The sequence below is a fragment of the Onychomys torridus genome, chromosome 2 (assembly GCF_903995425.1).
Source record: "Onychomys torridus chromosome 2, mOncTor1.1, whole genome shotgun sequence".
Classification (NCBI taxonomy): domain Eukaryota; kingdom Metazoa; phylum Chordata; class Mammalia; order Rodentia; family Cricetidae; genus Onychomys; species Onychomys torridus.
In genome coordinates, this window is record NC_050444.1 from 33192321 (window position 1) to 33212533 (window position 20213).

The 20213-nt window shown below is 42.5% G+C and overlaps 1 protein-coding gene and 1 non-coding gene across 4 annotated transcripts; one reads left to right on the forward strand and one right to left on the reverse strand.

The window, feature by feature from the left end:
- Positions 1-603: 603 nt before the first annotated feature.
- On the forward strand, positions 604-19111 carry Eloc (elongin C). Of its 3 annotated transcripts, none has more exons than XM_036179845.1 (4): positions 604-735; positions 10067-10119; positions 13491-13634; positions 17401-19111. In XM_036179845.1, exons 2-4 carry the CDS (start codon positions 10116-10118, stop codon positions 17589-17591), a joined length of 339 nt encoding a protein of 112 aa, XP_036035738.1. In that variant the 5' UTR covers positions 604-735; positions 10067-10115; the 3' UTR covers positions 17592-19111. The 3 variants fall into 3 exon arrangements, with proteins under 3 accessions (XP_036035738.1, XP_036035739.1, XP_036035737.1); XM_036179846.1 differs by lacking the exon at positions 604-735 and adding an exon at positions 821-863; XM_036179844.1 differs by lacking the exon at positions 604-735 and adding an exon at positions 822-902.
- On the reverse strand, positions 9330-9431 carry LOC118578937. The gene has a single exon (XR_004944325.1). It is a non-coding gene; the product is annotated as a U6 spliceosomal RNA (small nuclear RNA).
- Positions 19112-20213: the final 1102 nt, after the last annotated feature.

Sequence of the window (20213 nt, forward strand, 5' to 3'; positions counted from 1 at the left end):
TCCAGCTTTCTAGGAAAGGTCTCTGGGCAACCACGGGAAAGCCAATGAAATGCCTTGGATGTGGGGGTGCGGAAACGAGGTGGGCTTCTGGGGTGAGGAACGAGAATGGTGCGCTCCAACTGGAGTAATGGTGGCAGGCAGCTGTACTGGAGGCGAAAGGAGAGCAGGGCGGGTGGGCGTGGCCTGTTTTCAGTAAACACTGACCTATACCGGGAAGAGAGGAAATGAGGCAAACACTATGCGCGAGCTTGTTAAGATGCTTGTTGGTGGGTATTACTTATCACAAAAGGCCAGATGCTGCTTCCTCAAGGATACGATCTTCATTTGTACACATACTGCATTTCCACATCTTAGGCTTCCTTTGTAATCCCCCGCCTCCTTGCTAACCAGAAACGAGAGCAGGGCCAAGCTTTAAAGCCATCAAAATTTCAACCCTTTACACGGAAAACTACAAGTCCCAAGATGCAACGTCACGTGGGACCAAACCCTAACCATAACTTGGTAAGAAACTACATATCCCAGAATGCACCTCTGCCCGCACCGGTTCAGTTCTTGGCAGAAATTGAATCAGAAGGCTGTTGCATTCTGGGAATCCAGTAGCCCTAGCTTCTCATTGGTTGAGATTTGCTAACGCTATCTCTTAAATTGGACTGTATTACTGAAGATAAGGGTGAGAACAACAACGCACTTCCTACAGACACAAGTTATTTGCAGACCGTGTCTTCCCCTTGCCAGGTACCGATCTCCCGCGCGTTGCAGAAAGCGGCTGTGACGCGACGGAAGTAATTCCTTCCTGTGCCCCGGAACCCACGGGGGTAGGCAGCTGGGGGTTGGGGGGGCGGCCCTGAATAGGGTCTGTGGCGGTACGTGGGGACACGGCGCGGTGGCTGCGGGACTGGCTAGTGAGTGTCGGGCTGGGGTGGGAGCGGGGCTCCGATTTCTCTTGGAGAGCTAGGGCAGCTGGGACTGGACGCAGTGGCCATCCCTCTGCTCTCCCCTTCCCGTCTGGGCGGGGAAGGAACGGAAGCTCTGAGCCCCTCCGGCCTCCCGAGCTCCTGGTTTGGGGGGAGGGGAGAGGACTCCGGCGGGACCTTAACTAGATCGGCTCGGTGGGTTTGGAAAGAGGAAGCCGGACAGGAGGTGGGGGCGAGCTGGGCCTTCTCCAGGCGCAACGCGGGGAGGGTGGAGTTAAGAGCATGGCAGCCGGGTCGCTTTTCCTTTTTGCCTTCCTCCGGTGCGCTTAGATTTGTTTTACTCTTGAAATCAGTCGCTAGTCGCAGGAGAGAGCCCTAGCCCCTTTCATCTGTAGGACCCGGAAAAAAAGTTTGCATTCTGGGCAACTTGGGTAATCTCTGCCTGACTGGGTGGGTTGGGGCATTTGTGCACCTATCTACCTCTCAGTTTTATCTGGAAGGAAGTATTTAGTGCCAGATACAGTGCCTATTTAATTTTCCTTAAGGATCTGAAATTTCTAGTTTTGTGATGATGGAAATTGTGTCATTTAGTGCAACCATCCCTACTCTGCACTTTTCATGTAGAAAGCAATCGGAAATAGTTTTACAACTTCGTTAAAAATACTAGGGTGTTTTTTAATCTCCAAATTGCATTTTATTTTCTGTTAAATGACCTAAGAGGGTAAATACCTGGTCTCATTTACGTTATAATATAATTCATGTTATTGAGTCGTTGAAGTTCATGCGTATCCTAGGGATACAGTGAGGAAAATGGCTGGTTTTTCCCATTATTGATATTTGTTATTTATTGGTAGTAATGATTTGAGATTCCTATTTACCACTTGGTGGAGAGCGGCAGAGTCTCACAGGGTACTCTAGACTGGCACAGAAGCCTATCTATAAACCTGAGGGGTCTCAGATCCACTTTTGCTTCCAAAGTGTTGGTATTAGAGGTGTTTGGGCCACCAAGCTTGCTCCCCTCTTTTAACATGCTAGGATGGAATTAACCTTGGACCTCAGCTGCCCTGAGTCAGCACTCTGGAGTGCAACTACTCTGTGTCCTAATCCCCCTGTTCAATTTATAATGGCTTCTCATCTTAAGTATACATTTCTCTAATAACTGCCAGGCTAGGACTGTATCTTAATGTAGCATGTTTGCCTAATATACAGAAGGCCCTGGGTTGGTTCTCCTGCACCACACACAAAATGTTGGTTTATTCCCTCCTAATGCCATTTTTAAAAACATACAGATATCCATTTCCTGTTTGGGTGGTGTAGGTTTGGAGACAGGGTTTCTCTGTGTAGCTTTGGTGCTTGTCCCGAATCTTGCTCTGTAGACCAGGCTGGCATTGAACTCACAGAGATATGCCTGGCTCTGCCTTCCAAGTGCTGGGATTAAAGGTGTAAACCACACCCAGCTTATGTCCGTTTATTTCAAATGGACAGAATCTGTTATTAGATAGTAATACTGCAATGTGATTAGTTAGTGGTGATAGTTATTTCTATATATTAAGTTCTTAAAATTGTGCAGATCTTAAGAAATGCTTGAGGAAAAGTTGGGGATGGGGGTGTCAGATTGAAAGGTAAGCAGCAAAGCCTTTAAATGTATGCTTGGATGTGTTAATACCTTTCAGATGCTTTACTGCTCCTCTATTAAGTAAAACTAGACAGAGACATCCAATACTGGAAAATCTACACATACACAAATATATACATGTGCAGTTTTAGGTTTGAAAAACAATAGGGGATAGGTGTGATGTCAGAAACTTGTAAACCTTTTTCTTTTGTATTTTTTTTCAAGACAGGGTTTCTCTGTTTAGCTTTGTGCCTTTCCTGGAAGTCACTTTGTAGCCCAGGCTGGCCTTGAACTCACAGAGATCCAACTGACTCTGCCTCCCGAGTGCTGGGGATAAAGGCGTGAGCCACGACTACCGGCTAACTTGTAAACCTTTAATCAAAGCATTCAGGAGGCTGAGGCAGAGGATTGACACTGTTCCCCACTGTTGATCTTCCCTCTATTAAAAAAAAGGAAATAGAGCAAGAGATCAGGGGACAGGGAATCACCCTCAGGATTTGATCTTTGACCTAGAGGCATAAGTAATGATGGAGCCTTAAAGGAAAAGAACTTCAGACAGCAGTCACTGCAAATGCAAAGACCTTGAAGTATGAGAGAACTCCACCTAGTCAAATACCAGGGGGCACGAAGTGGTGGCACACGCCTTTAATCCCAGCACTTTGGGAGGCAGAGGCTGGCTGATCTCAGTGAGTTCAAGGCCAGTCAATCTACAAAGCAAGTTCCAGGACAGCCATGACTGTTTGACTGTTATACAGAGAAACCTTGTCTCAAAAAACCAAAAAAAAAAAAAAAAGCTGTTGGGAACATTTTGAAGGAAGAGTAAGAAAATGAGATAAGGGTGGCTAGTCAGGGAGTGTATAATACAGACCTTAATTCAGCTCTTCTGTGTTTGTGCAGAAAGATGAATCTAATGTATTCCTGAGACGACAAGGTGGAGAATAGACCAGCTAGAGAAAAGTGGAAGCCCCTCTCCTCTCCCTTTCCTCCAGGACAAGGGTTCCCTTTGTAATCTTGGCTGTCTGATACTTTTGTAGGCTAGGCTGGCCTCAACTCCGATCCACCTACCTCTGCTTCTGGATTGCTGAGATTAAAAGTGTGAACCACCACACCTGCGTGTGGTAGCTTTTTTTAGATAATTCATTTAAATACAACTAGCTTGAACTGGAGATATAGAGTTGAAATAAGTGGAAAGTCATCTGATTTGAAAAAATAACTGGAAGCCAAATAGCTCTTGACTTTTATTCCTAATACAGAAAAAAATAATAATCTTTTTGCCTTTACCAATCTTGTGAACAGTAGTGCCATTTAGATGATATTTAAATACTTGGGTTGGAGGACATCAGATAGATGGCCTTAGACTGATCAAGGAAAGCAGGTAAAATAGATATGGTTCTTTTGCCATGTGTTGGGATTTTAGGCCTGTGTTACTCTGCCTTGTCTGACTATGAGCCTCTTCAAAGCATCTCACTCTTTCATCCCAGTGGAGATAGGAGCTCTTGAGGAGTAGCAGAGAAGCCACGGCCAGGGTGGTGAGGCATTCTTGAAGAACAGTGATAAGTTAAGATGTGGGGGAGGGGCTGGAGTGGTGGGATGGAGTGCAGTCATGCAGACAAAACAATTACATATAATAAGTGTATGAAAGCCGAACTGGTGGCACACCACACCCTTCAGGAGACTGGCATGGGAATCCCTTTGTGAGATCCAGCCCTGCCTGGTCTACAGAGCAAAATTTGAGGCCAGACCCCATCTCAAAAAAAATTTAAGAAGCCAGTGTTGGTGGCCCACTCCTTTAATCCCAGCACTGGGGGAGGCAGAGCCAGGTGGATCTTTATGAGTTCAAGGCCAGCCTGGTCTACAGAGCGAGATCCAGGAAAGGCGCAAAGCTACACAGAGAAACCCTGTCTCGAAAAACAAAAAGAAAAAAAAAGAAGTTAAAAAGATGTGAGTGGAACTTAACCTTATGAAGAGGTGTGGGCCTGTCTGTGCTAAGAACAGCAGTCTGGAGGCAGAGTCAGAAAGATGTTGAATTCTAGGCCAGTTTGGCTGTCCTGGAAGAAGCTGCTTCAGAACAACAAAAAAAGTAAATGGCTCAGTGAGTTTAAAAACAAAAAATGTGTGTGCCTAGCATTTGTGAGGTGCTGGTTTGGATCCCCAGCACCAAAGACCAAAAAGAGGGCCGTGTATGATGACAAGCAGCCTCCTTAGATGGGCGATGGAATAGTTCTCAATTCTTTTCCTTTTTGGTTTTTCGAGACAGGGTTTCTCTATGTAGCTTCAGAGCCTGTCCTGGATCTCACTCTGTAGACCAGGCTGGCCTCGAACTCACAGAGATCCACCTGCCTCTGCCTCCCAAGTGTTGGGATTAAAGGCGTGCGCCGCCACTGCCACCTATCCACATGTATCTTAAAAATCCAAAGATTTTTTTTGTAGTGTAGAATTTCTAAATTCTGCTTCTGTGAAGTTTTCCAGGAACACAGAGGCACATTCACTACTTTACATCTTGCCTATGACTGGCTTGTGTAGTTGTGTAGTTGCAGAGTCGTTAGTTGTAACAGACTTTACACATGGTTACTGTCTGACCCTTACAGTAGAGAGGTGACTGCCCCCTGCAGTACAGTATAGTGTAAGGACAAGGATGGGGCAGTGAAGCGCTGGTTATTTGTTCACAACTTACCAAGTGTTTGTATATAAATTCTTTAGGATTCTTTCAGGTTTCTTTTTAAATTTCTAAGTCTGTTTGTCTGTCTGTCTGTGTGTGTGTGTGTGTGTGTAGGTGTAGAGGTCAGAGGTCATTCCACCCCCTGGACATAGAGTTCCAGCTACTTTTGAGCCAACCGATACAGGTTCTGAGAATCAGACTCAGGTCCTCTTCAAGAGCACTGTGTGCTGTTAACGGAACTACCTTTTTTAATGTATTTAATTATAATTAGATACTTGCAAGCTGCTGTGTAGGTGCTAGAAATCTCTCTCCAGCCCCAATGCCATGTCTTGACCCGTGTCTCAGTTCTTTGTCAATCAGCATTATTATGTTTGATACGACCAGTATTCCCCAATCTCTTGAAACACAGCCTTAATTCGTTGGTCCTCATTCCCTCCTGCCTCTCTTCATTTCCCCAGAGAACTCCATCTTACACATTGTTCTGCTTTGGTTTTCTGGTACGCTTGCACCTCCACACCCCTTTTTGGTGGGGATGGTGTAGTTGTGGTTGAGACAGTCTTGCCCTGTAGTTCTAGCTGGCCTAATAACTCAGAGTAATCTTGACAGACCTTGAACTCTTGGTAATTCTGCTCCCACCACAAAAGCTAGGATTTCACTCTTGCCCCATGAGGCTGGGCTTGTCCCTACTGTTTTTCCGGTGAGGTTAGAATCCTTGTTCTCTCTGTCTCTGGTACCCAGGACAGCACTTGGCATAGTACTCCTTGGTATAGTGTTTGTAGGGTAAGTGAATTTCTAAGCTGGTTTTCAACAACACTCAGTCACTCTTGGATACCTGTGTACCTCCAAGAAAGAACTGATCACTTTCCTTGGATTGCCTTGGCTAACATCTGCTTATCAAAAGAACTTGAATTAGTTTTATTGATAGTGTATCTGGTATTCTTGTTGATGGTGATAATTTGGTGTTCTTTTTGGTCTACTGAGACTGGGTTGGCCTTCAAACTCAGGATTCTCCTGCCTCAACTTGCTGAGTTCTGGGATTACAGGTGCATACCACCACACCCAGCTTTGACTAAAAGTTAAGTCTGAGTGAGTTAAATGTAAGAACATTTATTGTTATAGAATTGTATTAGTCCGTGTTCTAAAAGGTAGAAGTCCAGTTACATGGAGACTGTAGCTATTCTAACAGATTTTTCTCCAAATTTGAGTTCCTGGGTATGAGTTTCTCACTTAATCATATGTCATATTTTATAAACATCTACTTTATGAATTAGGTAGGAACTTTGAGGATAGAGAAATAGGTTAGTGGTTAAGAATACTGGCTGCTCTTTTTTGTTTGTTTGTTTGTTTGTTTCTATAACTATAGATGTTAATTGTGCAGAATTGTACCCTTCACCCAGGTACCCCCAGTGATAACAAGTTCTGTAATTATGATACAATATAAAACCCAGGAAACAGACATAAATACTCTCCATACAATCTATGCAGCTTTTAAAAGATAAGTATTGTGTGCATAAAATTCTACACACAGCTGGGCTGGAGAGATGGCTCAGAGGTTAAGAGCACTGGTTGCTCTTCCAGAGGTCCTGAGTTCAATTCCCAGCACTCATATGTCTCATTGTTCTCGCAAAGTTCCACTTTCAGCACTTACATGGTGGTTCACAACCATGTGTAACTCCAGTTCCAGGGGATCTAGAACTCAGGTGCCAGGCATGCATGTGGTATTTATTATACATACATGCAGGCAAAACACTCATACACATAAAATCTAAAGTTACTTTTTTTTTTTCTTTTCTCTCGAGACAGGGTTTCTCTGTAGCTTTGGAGCTTGTCCTATATTAGCTCTGTAGACCAGGCTGGCCTCGAACTCACAGAGATCCGCCTGGCTCTGCCTCCCCAGTGCTGGGATTACAGGTGTGCACCACCACCGCCCGGCTTAAAGTTACTTTTTAAAGAGGAGCTTTTTAAATAATGTTGATGGTAGGGCTTCTCCACTACTTTAAGTCTGTAGAGAAATTGTTGCTTCCCAGAGGCCTTCCCAGATGAGACTTTGCATGGTTGCTTAGCTACTGCTGGTTAAATAAACAACCTAGGTGTTCATCTATGGAGATTATCTAGATAGAAGAGTTGACACTTGAAGTTCCTGTATTTCAAGACTTTGTAACTTTTTTTTAAAAAAAGAATGTTTTTTTTTTTTTCATTTTTAGAAAGAATGCTTACAAAAATATAAACAGGAAATATAATGGTTTTGGTGAATTTTTAACTGCCTTTTATTACAAAGTGATAGGAAATATGGTTTTTTAAATTTTAGAGAACTGTTAGAATTATAGCATCGACTTCTAGAAGTAGAAAATGAATTCACCTGGAGTTTTGTTTGTTTGTCTTAATACTTATGAGCAAGTGAAAGCTAGACATGGTGGCCCATGCCTTTAATCCTAGCACTCGGAAGCAGAGGCAAGAAGATCTGAGTTCTAGGCCTTCCTGGTCCAGCCACACAGAGAAACCTTGGGGGTAGGGGGCTGCGGCCAAGTTGAATAATGGAGGGAGGGAATAAGAACTGTAAAGTCAGCGGGCGGCGGTGGCACACACCTTTAATCCCAGCACGCGGGAGGCAGAGCCAGGCGGATCTCTGAGTTCGAGTCCAGCCTGGGCTACCAAGTGAGTTCCAGGAAAGGCGCAAAGCTACACAGGGAAACCCTGTCTCGAAACAGACACACAAGCAAAAAGATAATTTACCTGAAAGGTAGTTACTACAGTGATCACCAGTAAGTAAGCCCATAGTTATTGTTTATATTATTTTTTACTCTTCTTTATCTCGTATTAGACATGGCACAAATTATTGGAAAAAAGATGCCTTTGTAGGAATCATTTTATTTTGTGAATTTAAGATTTCCTAAGTTAGGAGCTAGAAAGATGGCTAGTGCTTGTTGTGGGATGTTCTGTATGTCAAATGTGTTGCTCTGATTGGTTAAAATAAATAAAGTGCTAAATTGGCCAATAGCCAGAAGGAAGGATAGGGTAGGCGGGACAAGGAGGAGGAGAATTGTGGGAAATGGAAGGCTGGGTAGAGAGATAATCGCTAGCTGCCACCATGACGAGGAAGATGTAAGGTACTGGTAAGCCACGAGCCACATTGCAACTTATAGATTAACAGAAATGGGTTAATTTAAGATAGAAGAACTAGGGGTTGGGGATTTAGCTCAGTGGTAGAGCGCTTGCCTAGCAAGCGCAAGGCCCTGGGTTCGAGCTTCAGCTCCACAGGGGGGGGGGGGGAAAGATAGGACTAGATAACAAGAAGCCTGCCATGGCCATACAGTTTGTAAACAATATAAGTCTCTGTGTGCTTACTTGGTTGTGTCTGAAGGACTGTGGGACTGGCGGGTAAGAGAGATTTGTCCTGATTGTGGGCCAGGCAGAAAAACTCTAGCTACAAGTGCTTTTTTTTTTTTTGTTCCTGAGGACTTGAGTTAGATTCCCAGTACCCTATGGTAGCTCACAAGTATCTAAGTTCAATTCCAGGGGATCTAATACCCTCTTCTGGTCTCCAAGGACACCACATACACACATAGTGCACCAACACACATGCAGGCAATATACCTGTACACAGAAAATAAAAATAAATAGTAATATCCTTTATGTGTGCAGGTGTTTTGTTTGTGGAGGTCAAAATAGGGTGTTGGCTCCCCTGTAACTAGAGTTACAGTTGTGAGGAACCATGTGGGTGCTGAGAATCACCCTGACTTTTGGAAGAGCAGCAAGTGCTCCTCACTGTTGAACCATATCTCCAGCACCCCACCCCCAAGGCTTTTTGTTTTGGTTTGGTTTTTTTGTTTTTCCAGACAGGGTTTCTCTGTGTAGCCTTGTTTGTCCTGGAACTGTGTTTAACCTATCTGTCAGGTATAGCATCAGTAAAAGAATTTGGAGGCTACCTTCTCCAAACCAGAGGAAAACACCAGTTGGTTTTCTGATGACAACAGAACCCACAGTTTTCTTCAGATTCTTGGCAGGGAAAGAAGTGACTTAGAACATTTCAGTACTGTTTTTGGATCCTTTGGTTTGGTTTTGGGGGTTTGGGTTGTTTGTGTTTATGGTTTGTGTGCATTTTGAACGAGCAGCACTTTTCCCTTTGCCTTTTTTTTTTTTTTTAAATATGGAACGCTTCACGAATTTGCATGTCATCCTTGGGCAGGGGCCATGCTAATCTTTGTATTGTTCCAGTTTTAGTACATGTGCTGCCAATCAGCACGTCTTTTATTCGTGACATGTCACTTTACAAGGTGCCCCTCAGCAGCAGCACCATCAGTCATATTGTGTTGTGCAGGTTTTTTAAATGTATTTATATATATATATATATATATATATATATATATATATATATATATATATATATGTATATTTTGAAGCTGACTCCATGGGCTCTCCTGCCACCCCAGTGGGTAGATTTGGCACCTAGGAGAGCTTTGCACAGTTACACTACCACTAGCCGTACTGCCTGCCTTGACAGGCAGTTTACAGTGTTATTTTAAAATAATCTTTCTCTGGTTGGGGATTTAGCTCAGTGGTAGAGCCCCTGCCTAGCAAGGGCAAGGATCTGGGTTCGATCCTCAGCTCCACCAACCCCCCCCACACACACACACAAAAAAAAAAAACCCCACAAAATAAATGAATAAATAAAGTAATCTTTCTGAAATCCAGATGCTCCAGCTGCTCAAGCTCACAAAGCATCTTGGTGCCTCCTGTTGACTGATAGCTTGTTGGAATCATAACCTATTCCATAAGGAGGGAGAATCCTGAATCTATTAGCACCAAGAACACAGTAAATAGTAATGTGTGGAAAATACATATGCAACATTAATCTTTGTGTTTTTGTTACACTTTCAGGAAACTACTAAAGTTCCTGTGGGATCAAGTAGAATTTTATAAGAACATAATGGGTAAGTTATACAGGTAATCTTGTTTCCATTAGTAGGAGCTGATTTTTCCTCTCAACTAAAGGCACTGTGGGCCTACACGTGACTTGTTGCACAGATGAGCACATTTTCATGTACCCATACACTATATACACCAAGGGGGGTGGCCTTTAAAGTCATTGAATGAAAATAAGAAAATAGCTAAAGTGAAATTAATGTTTACATTAACAGTTTTTTACTCTGTATGTCTGAAAGGTAACAATACACAGAAACAATACTGTGTCAACTAAAATTTGTAGTATTTTGTAAGTACTTAATAATAAGACTTTTACACAGGACAATGATGGCACTCCTTTAATCCCAGCAGACGCAGGCAGATCGCCAAGTTCTAGCCCAGCCTGGTCTACAGAGTGGATTCTGGGACAGCCAGGGCTACACAGGGAAATCATGTCTAGGGAAAAATGAGACTTTTTTTTTGGTTTTTTGAGACAAGGTTTCTCTGTAGCTTTGGAGTCTGTCCTGCCACCACTGCCCGGCTGAAAAATGAGACTTTTAACAACAGATATGTAGAATGTTTAGTTGTGTGTTTATTTCCTGACCCTGTGACCAGATAATACCTATAAAAAACTTGGGAGAGAAAGGTGGTATTGCCCCATTCTCCATTTCCAGTGTTGGATTCCTAACAAGAAGTGTGTGCTAGAGCAGAGCTGCTCAGCTGGTCCACAGGAAGTGGAGCTCCCCAGTGCCTTCTTCGCCTTTTCGAGCCTGCCTTCCACAGCCCTGCACCTCCAGTAGTCCACTGGGTCCAGTGCGTAAGCTCTTCGTTAGGGCAGAGCCCCTTGAGCCAGCAAGGTTAGCCCTCTGCAGACACACTGAAAGGGAGCTCTCACTAGGGAGGCAGTACTCAGTCCAATGAAGTGGATGGTCAGAATCCAGCATCACAGCATGCAAAATATTAGAAATGTAAATGAACTTCTTAGTGTGTTCACTTGGTATCCCAGGCTTGCCTTAAAGTCCTCATGAGTCCTGTGTCAGCTTTTTTTTAAATCTGGAATTCCCTGGAACAGGAGTTACGATTGTGGGTGCTGGGAATCAAATCCAGATCTTCTGAAAGAGCAGCTATTGCTCTTAACTACTGAGCATCTTTTTAGCCTGTGCACCTGTCTTTTGAGTATTGGGATTAAGAGCATGAGCCATCCTGCCTAGCTTCAATTTGAAATAATACTAACTTTTGAGTATTTTTTGTTTGTTTTGTTTTGTTTTCTGAGACAGAGTTTCTTTCTCTGTGTATCCCTGGCTGTCCTGGAACTAGTTCTGTAGAACAGGTTGGCCTCAAATAGTCTAGTTTAGAAATTGAACTTACATCTTTGAGTTACTGTAAAAAAATTACAAGAGTTATACAGTGTCATAGCTTCTTCGGGGGCTGGAGATAGTGGGTAAAGGGCTTCGTTTGCCAGGATCAGGACCTGAATTTGAATTCCAGGCACAGTAGCACACAGTGCTCCTGCACAAGATAGGAAGCAGAGACAGACTCTTTGGAAACTTGCAGACCAGCTACCCTGAAGAATGCAGCGATGGACACAGAAATATCCTGTCTCAAAGGGAAAGGCGAGGGCCAACAGCTAAGGTTGTCCTCTGTGGCACATGGCATAGCCATACATTATACACAAAATTTAAATTTTGGAGCGATTCTCAACATTTTACTGTGTTTATAGACTTCACAATATTGTAGGTACAGCTTGTATCCTCTTGATTATTTACTCTATCCACATTTCCCAGATACTTTGATATTGTTCTTCAGAGCAGGTTTTTTAAATCCAAATTTATTATATTAACTGGTGTCTTTAGTTTCCTATTTTTCAGGAGAGAAGCTCTTTCATCATGCTTATTTTGAGAGCTAGCTACTTGTTTTAAAGACTAAAATTTGTGGGGTTTGAGAGATGGTTCAGAGGTTAAGAGCACTGGCTGCTCATCCAGAGGACCTGAGTTCAATTCCCAGCACCCACATGGCAGCTTACAACTGCCTATAACTCAAATTCCAGGGGATCTGACACTTTCGCACCAATGCACATAAGATAAACTTAAATTATTCTAAAAAAACAAGACTAAAATTTGTATTGCTTCCATGGGTTTAGAATCACATGAATGTTAACTGTGGATGTGTGCAGCTAAACAGAACAATCATCCTTCTAGTGGATAGGGCTTCCTAAATTCTTTTTTTTTTTTTTTTTCTTTCGAGATAGGGTTTCTCTGTATAGCTTTGCACCTTTCCTGGAACTCACTTTGTAGACCAGGCTGGCCTCGAACTCACAGATCCACCTGACTGCCTCCCCAGTGCTGGGATTAAAGGCGTGCGCCACCACTGCCTGCCTCCCAAATTATTCTAAAAAGATTTAAGATGCTATTTTATTTTGGGTTCTGTTGCTGTGAAGAGACACAATGACCATGGCAACTCTTAAAAAGGAAAGCATCTAATTGGGGCTGGCTTAGAATTCAGAGGTTTAGTCCATTGTCATCATAGCAGGAAGCATGGCAGCATGCAGGCAGACCTGGTGCTGGAGAAGATGTTGAGAGTTCTACATCCCAATCTGCCGGCAGCAGGAAGAGACTGAGCCACTAAGCCTGGTTTAAGCTTCTGAGACTTTTCCACCCTCCAGTGACACACTTCCTTCAACAAGGCCACACCTCCTAATCTTGTCATTACCTATGGGTCTATGAGGGCCATTTTATTCAAAGCACAGATGCTTTCATATATTGGTAACAATAAAAGTAATTAAAAGGTATGTGAGAAAAGACCTTGGTATTTAAAAGTATATATATCCGGGCCTCCTACTAGTGATTGTGAGTGTGTGGTGCTGCTTCCTGGCCCAGGTTCCACTGGATCTGGAGGCGGCCACCGCTTCGTCCACAAAAATGGCAAGGTGTCCACTTTTCTCAAATAAAATGGTTTAACTTAAAAAAAAAAAAAGATATATATCTCAGTTATTATGAATTGTTACTTGTTTTATCCTGAGCAGAAAACCAGTGAGGGCAGCACAGTGGCAGCATAGTCAGTGGTGTCTGCACACACTCTTCTTTAGTTTGTTTTTTCTTTTTCCATGCTTGGTTGTCAAACCCAGGGCATCATCAGCTATGCTAAGAACGTACTCTACTGCTAACATAGTCCCCGGTTCCCGGACAACCTGGGGTGTTGTTTGTTGTTGTTTTTGTTTGTTTATGGAAACAGAGTTTCTCTCTGTAGCCCTAGCTGTCCTGGATCTCGCTCTGTAGACCAGGCTGACCTATCTCTGCTTCCCAAGTGCTGGGATTAAAGGTATGCTCCATCACTGCTCAGTTCAATCTGTTTATTTTTAATGCATTATATAATTAAAATTTATTTTACTGCTTTATTTCAGATGGAGAGGAGAAAGCCTATGGTGGCTGTGAAGGCCCTGACGCCATGTATGTCAAATTAATATCTTCTGATGGGCATGAATTTATTGTAAAAAGAGAACATGCGTTAACATCAGGAACAATAAAGGCCATGTTGAGTGGACCAGGTAGGTAATAGTGTTTTTTCCTTCATACATCCTTTTAATGTTTAATCAATATTTTTCCAGTTAGATACAACACAGCATTTGAAGGAGGAGAAAGCAACTGCGGTGGTGGATGCCTCTAGTCCCAGCTAGCTCCCTGAGAGGTTGAGGTTTGGGAGAAGGATAGATAGCTTCTAGTCTAGGAGTTTTAGGCCAGCCTGGGCAACATAGTTGAGACACTGTCTTAAAACCAAACAAAGACAGACTGGGGACATAAAGTAGCCACAAGAATATAGACATGAGTTAGGATCTCCATGTAATTCACATAAAAAGCCAGGTACCTGTAAAAGAGGAAGAACACAGACAGCCAATTCTGGCCTCTAAATACACACACACACACACACACACACACACACACACACACACACACACACACAAAAGGGTGGGGGAAGAAGGAGAAAGCTCCCACCATTGCATGATTACATTATATTGAGAAAAATCAGTTTTCAGTTATTTCTGTGCAAGTTTGAGTAAGATCCTAATTATATTCTTTTACAGTAGGAAACCTGAGTATTTTTCTACATTAGTTTGTGGTTGTCATATACTATTGTAATAAGTTTATTCCAAGAAGTTACCCGCCCCCATGTACCTCCCTCTCTCATTCCAGTTTTGTTTGGAGTCAAGATCTTAATTCTGTAGCCCATGTTGCCAAACTGGCTTCAGACTCAGCAGCTGCCCTTCCACTCACCTTCCCATGTGCTGGATTGTAGGCCTAGCTACCACTCCTGGCTCTGATCTTTAACATTCTTTTTTCCTTTGAGTAAATATTTTCCAACTTCTAAAAAAGTTCAAATAATACAATTATTACCTTTTCTTTTTAAAAAAGATTTATTTATTATATACACAGTGTCCTGTCTGCACACTACAGAAGGAGCATACTACCAAAGAGGGCACCAGATCTCATTACAGATGGTTGTGAGCTACTACGTGGTTGCTGGGAATTGAACTCAAGACCTATGAATGAGCAGCCAGTGCTCTTTTTCTTTTTGGTGGTGGTGCACAACTTTAATTCCAGTACTCAGGAGGCACAGGCCAGCCTGGTTTATAGAGCTAATTCCGGGAGAGCCAAGGCTACACAAAGAAACCCTGTCTCAAAAAAACCAAACCAAGCCAGGCGGTGGTGGCATCCCAGCACTCGGGAGGCAGAGGCAGGCGGATCTCTGTGAGTTCCAGGCCAGCCTGGGCTACCAAGTGAGTTCCAGGAAAGGCGCCAAAGCTACACAGAGAAACCCTGCCCCCAAAAAACAAAAACCAAACCAAACAAAAACACCCAGATATATATTTCCCACATATAATAGTACAGTATATATATATTACTATCCCAAAATGGAGGAAAGGGAGGATAGTGAGGAAATACTGGACCAAAGCAAGACTGAAAACCAGCTGGGCAAACTCCAGACTCTGCCTCTCCATGTCTGCAGTCAAACTCCTTTCAGCTTTGTTGACTGCAATACACTTCCTTCTCTTCCACTCCCTGCTAGCAACCTGCCTTGGCAGGTATCCCATGGCTCTGGCATCTCCTACATACATCTTGAGGTCTCCAAGGCAATCCAGGCTTCACCTTCACAGCTTCACAAAATGACCTCTCTAGGCCTCCATGCAGGGACACCCCTGCCACACATCTGGCCTCAGCAGCTTTCCTTAGTCACAGAGGGAGATTCCCCAACCCCTTTTCTTTCTTTCTCTCTTTTTTTGGTTTTTCAAGACAGGGTTTCTCTGTAGCTTTGGAGCCTGTCCTGGACTAGCTCTGTAGACCGGGCTGGCCTCAAACTCACAGAGATCCACCTGCCTCTGTCTCCCGAGTGCTGGGGTTACAGGAGTGCACCACCACCGCCTGGCCTACAACTCCTTTTCTATCCTTGACTCTAAAGCCAGAACCATGTCAGCCAGTGCTCTCAACCACTGAGCCATCTCTCCATCCCCAGTTATTACTTCTATAGTATGAACAACCATCACAAATACATAGTTCCAAAAAGTTTCCCCAAAAGAAAACCCTATGCTCTTTGAGCTTTATCTGTGCCTAGTCTGCTTTCTGTTCTCCCTATTCTGGAATACATGCAGTATTTGACCTTCTGTGTCTTTTGTTGTTGTTGTTGTTTTGTTTTTGTTTGTTTTTTCCGAGACAGGATGTCTCTGTGTAGCTTTGCGCCTTTCCTGGAACTCAATCTGTAGCCCAAGCTGGCCTCGAACTCACAAAGATCCGCCTGCCTCTGTCTCCCAAGTGCTAGGATTAAAGGTGTGCGCCACCACCGCCAGGCCCTTCTGTGTCTACATGGCATAATTCAAAGTGCATTCACATGGTATGGGAGCCACCTAGTACTATTCTGTCAGGAATATGCTACATTGGGTTTAAATATTTTGTGTCTACCTTTTAGCTACCATAAACGGTGCTCTTGTTGTAGACACAAGTATATATAAGTGTCTGTTTAAAGCACCAGCTTTTGTTTGCTCTGTGGGACTGATTGGTCATATGATTGTTTTTTATGTTTTGGAGGAGCCGCCAAAGTGTCTCTGTTGGGGTAGAATCATTTTTAATTTTGTTGTTGTTTGTTCTTCGAGACAGGGTTTCTCTGTAGCTTTGTTTCTCACTCTGTAGACCAGGCTGGCCTTGAACTCACAGAGATCTGCCTCTTGCCTCCCGTGTACTGGGATTAAAAACATGCACCACCACCGCCCAGCTTGTTTTACTTACTTTTATTGACAACACATTAGTCTTCCAATTTATAAAACACCCTGACGGGGTTTATCTTTAAGGTTTACTTAACAATATTTATGTATATATGTGGGTGTGTATGTGTATGAGTTTATGTGTATCTCACGCAAGAGCTCGTGGAGCCAGGAGAGAACATCGGATGTCTTAGAACCAGAGTTACGGGTGGTTGTACCAAGTGAGTGCTGGGAACCAAGCCCAGATTTCTGCAAGAGCAATGAGCTTATAACCGCTGAGCCCTCTCTGGCCCATATTAGCTGTTCTGACTTTGAAGTGATACTTCAGTATAGTTTTTATTTGTATTTACTTAGCAACTGCTGATTTTGAACACCAATTCAGACAGCCAGCCTCAGATCAACCGTCCTGCCCCAAGCCTCTTACTTAAGTGCTGAAGTTTTGCGCATGTGCCATTACATCAAGCCTTCAGATGCTACTCTGTTTTGAGAAGGAGTTTCTCTGTGTAGTTTGGGAACCTGTCCCTAGAACTCTGTAGATGAGGCTGGAGCTTGTCCACCTGCCTCTCCCACCTGAAGGCTGGGATTAAATACCACCTGGCTTGTGTTAAAGATTTTTTTTAAGTGTTATATCTACTGAGAAATCAGGTAGATAATCTGGTGCTAATCACAGTCAGTCTTTTAGCATTTATTAATTTACTGCCTTACCAAGTGCCACATACCACATGACTTAGGTACAGAAATTTATTTTCCTACAGTTCTGAAGTGTTAAACTTTAAAGAATTGGCAGTGTTAACTATTTTCTGTACTTGCCTTGAATAATGGGCTCTGTCTTCATGTCTGCTTTTCTCTGTCTTAGAGTTCTCTTTCTGTCTGTATGTGTCTAGTCTCTAATGATGAGAATGCCAGCCGTACTGTGTTCCTGTCCTAGAGACCTTGTTTAACTAGCAGAAAGACCCTACTTTTAAGTACAATCACATCCTGAGGTGTAGTTGGAGTTAAGATTCCCTTGAGAACAAGAAGAGGCACTGAGCAGCCCCTAACATACATAACTTTTGTTTTGCAGGGCAGTTTGCTGAGAATGAAACCAATGAGGTCAATTTCAGAGAGATCCCTTCGCACGTGCTATCGAAAGTATGCATGTATTTTACCTACAAGGTCCGCTACACTAACAGCTCCACCGAGATTCCTGAATTCCCAATTGCACCGGAAATTGCACTGGAGCTGCTGATGGCTGCGAACTTCCTAGATTGTTAAATAGAATAAATTATAATAAACTGTTCATTTTTTCAGTATTTAATACCTGTAGTTCAGTTAGTCATTTTTCCACATATAGCATGGTGCCTGTATGAAATTTAACTCTAAAGTTAATCGCTGAGCAGATTCCTTCTGTCATTTGCATAGCAGAGTTGAAATTTGTTTGCTACATCAAGTTAAGGACGTTCACAAGCCAAGAAATAAACAAATAATGACAGTTTGTAGGTGGTTTGCTTTCTCCTTTGGATGTGACCTTTAAAACTATAAGTAATATAGCAAATCCTGGAATGTAAGCATAAATGAACATATTCTACAGGTAAATACAGGGGCTAAGTATTTTAAGTATTTTTATGTTTTTAGTGTTTTTTGAAGAACCAGTTCTGATCTTACAGCCACTGAGCATTACTAGAATTATGCAAATAATTACATGAAAAAACAGGTTTATAACTTAGCCAAACCTTGATTTTTGTAACTCAGAATAAGAGTTGAAATTTCTTATGTGTTTTTTGATAAACTGCAACATTGTTTAATTGCATCTTGTGTTTTGTTTATTGCTACAATTTAAGAACTTTATTTAAAAGCAATCTTGGAAGATTACCAAGTACAACTTTTGGAATAGTAACTGAACTGTAGCCATCTAGTCAAGTAAACAATGATTTACGAGTCCCTGTGCATTGTGCATCTTGAACAGTCCAAAGCATGATTTCCGCTGGCCTCCAGGCTCCCTTGCATACTCATTCTTCGTGGTCTCTTGGGATTACACTTGTATGTGTTGAAATGTGTCCTGCAACACTTCATGAACTGATCTAAACTTAGAATCTAGGGATTCTGAGCTCCTGTCTTCCTGCATTGGAATGCTGTAAATTGAAATGAGGGTTGTGGTGGGAACCTTGTAGAGCAGTAGTCAGCTACCCTCCACTAGCTCATAGTGACTCACCTCATGACCAGTCAGTCAGTCAGCCTTTATACTGAGCTGACAAAGCACCGGAAATGCCGAGGAGTCAGTGAAGTGAGAGATGGACTGCTTTATTACCGGTTGCTTTTCCTGGAAGCTATGGAAATCATATAAGCAACCTTTCCACTTAAAAACCTGCACATTGTGCTGTCTAGCATATTGACAATAGGTTACATGTAAATTGGTTATTTTTAGTAAATGTTTCCAGACATACTGGTGCATAGTTACAGATATAAGGAAAGCACAGGGTTGTGTTCTGAGCTGGGCGTATTTAGAAAACTCCGGTAGTGCTACCATGACAAGGCTCTGCAATCAATCTCTAGCCAACATGGATTTGCTCTTTTGTATCAGATAGGTACAATCAAAAGCCAAAAGGTGGATTTCAAGGGGCAATAGCTAGAAATAAAATATAGCCTGGGCCAATATTTGTGGGATACTCTGTGTTAGGTCCAGAGGTATTCTTAACTTAAGGGCATCGCAATTGCAACACACTAGGCCAATTTGTATACAGTATAGCAAATGGTACTTTGTGTTGTTAATAAAGGCTGTGTTGATTGAAAAGGTATGATGAACACTTGTTTACTCTGTTTAGCTTTGTCTCCTCTATACACAAAAGACTAAACTCTTTTAGGACTTTACTGCTGTGTGATTGAATTGTTTGGTTCAACTTAAGGTAGTTTTATATAGGATCAAGATGTAGTTTTCTGATATTTTGTAACTACACTTTTCAAGTTATATTTACTCGGGAGCTTGGAGGTGTACATTAGTGAGCCAACAATTGCCTAACATGCAAGGCCCCTCAATTTATCCCTAGAACTGAAAAATTTTTTTGCATCAGTTGGGTTATGGTTTTTAAGTTACATGTTTTTTTATAGTTATCAATAATTTCCTTTATAGGTTCTTGTTGATATTAAATGGGGTTTATATGCATTCAGCTCATTCAGTTTCATGAAGAGCTCGTGTGTGGATGATTAGTGGTAGATAGTGATTACTTACAATTAGTGGACATACGTTGAGTGAGATTAAATTGCTGTCAGAGACTTGATACAATTCCTGTTGAAACAGGTTTCATACAAATGAACAAGGTATATGCACATTTAGTAGTGCTAACGTTATGGGGCTGGAGAGGGCTCAGCAGTTAACAGCACTTGCTCTTATAGAGGACCTACACCATGCAGGTCATAACTGCCTTGTAGCATCAGGATTCTGACATCCTCAACTTTCCTCTGTGGCACCTGCACACGCAGTCAAGGTGGCGCACGCCTTTAATCCCAGCACTCGGGAGGCAAAGGCAGGCGGATCTCTGTGAGTTCGAGACCAGCCTAGTCTACAAAGTGAGTTCCAGGAAAGGTGCAAAGCTACACGGGGAAACCCTGTCTCAAAAAACAAAACTTTTAAGATGTTGGGTTTTTTTTATTTGACAAATACTTTAGCTCCTGTACTCAAAATACCGTTGATTTTGTGTGTACAATTATTTACTGTAAATCTGGGATAATACTAAGATGATATTTGTGTTAAGATTGTGTCTTCCTATTAGTCTAAAACTATTTTGATGATACAGCACTTACCTGAGAGTTTAGAAGTCTATCTTGTGTTGATACATGCAACCTTGGACAAATCCATGGTTCTCCACTATATTTACAATTTTGTGGGGAAGAGGGGTGGAG

Coding starts and splice junctions, on each gene's coding strand:
- Eloc (XM_036179845.1), top strand. Junction 13,635..17,400: donor GGCCATGTTGAGTGGACCAG/GTAGGTAATAGT, acceptor TTTGTTTTGCAG/GGCAGTTTGCTGAGAATGAA.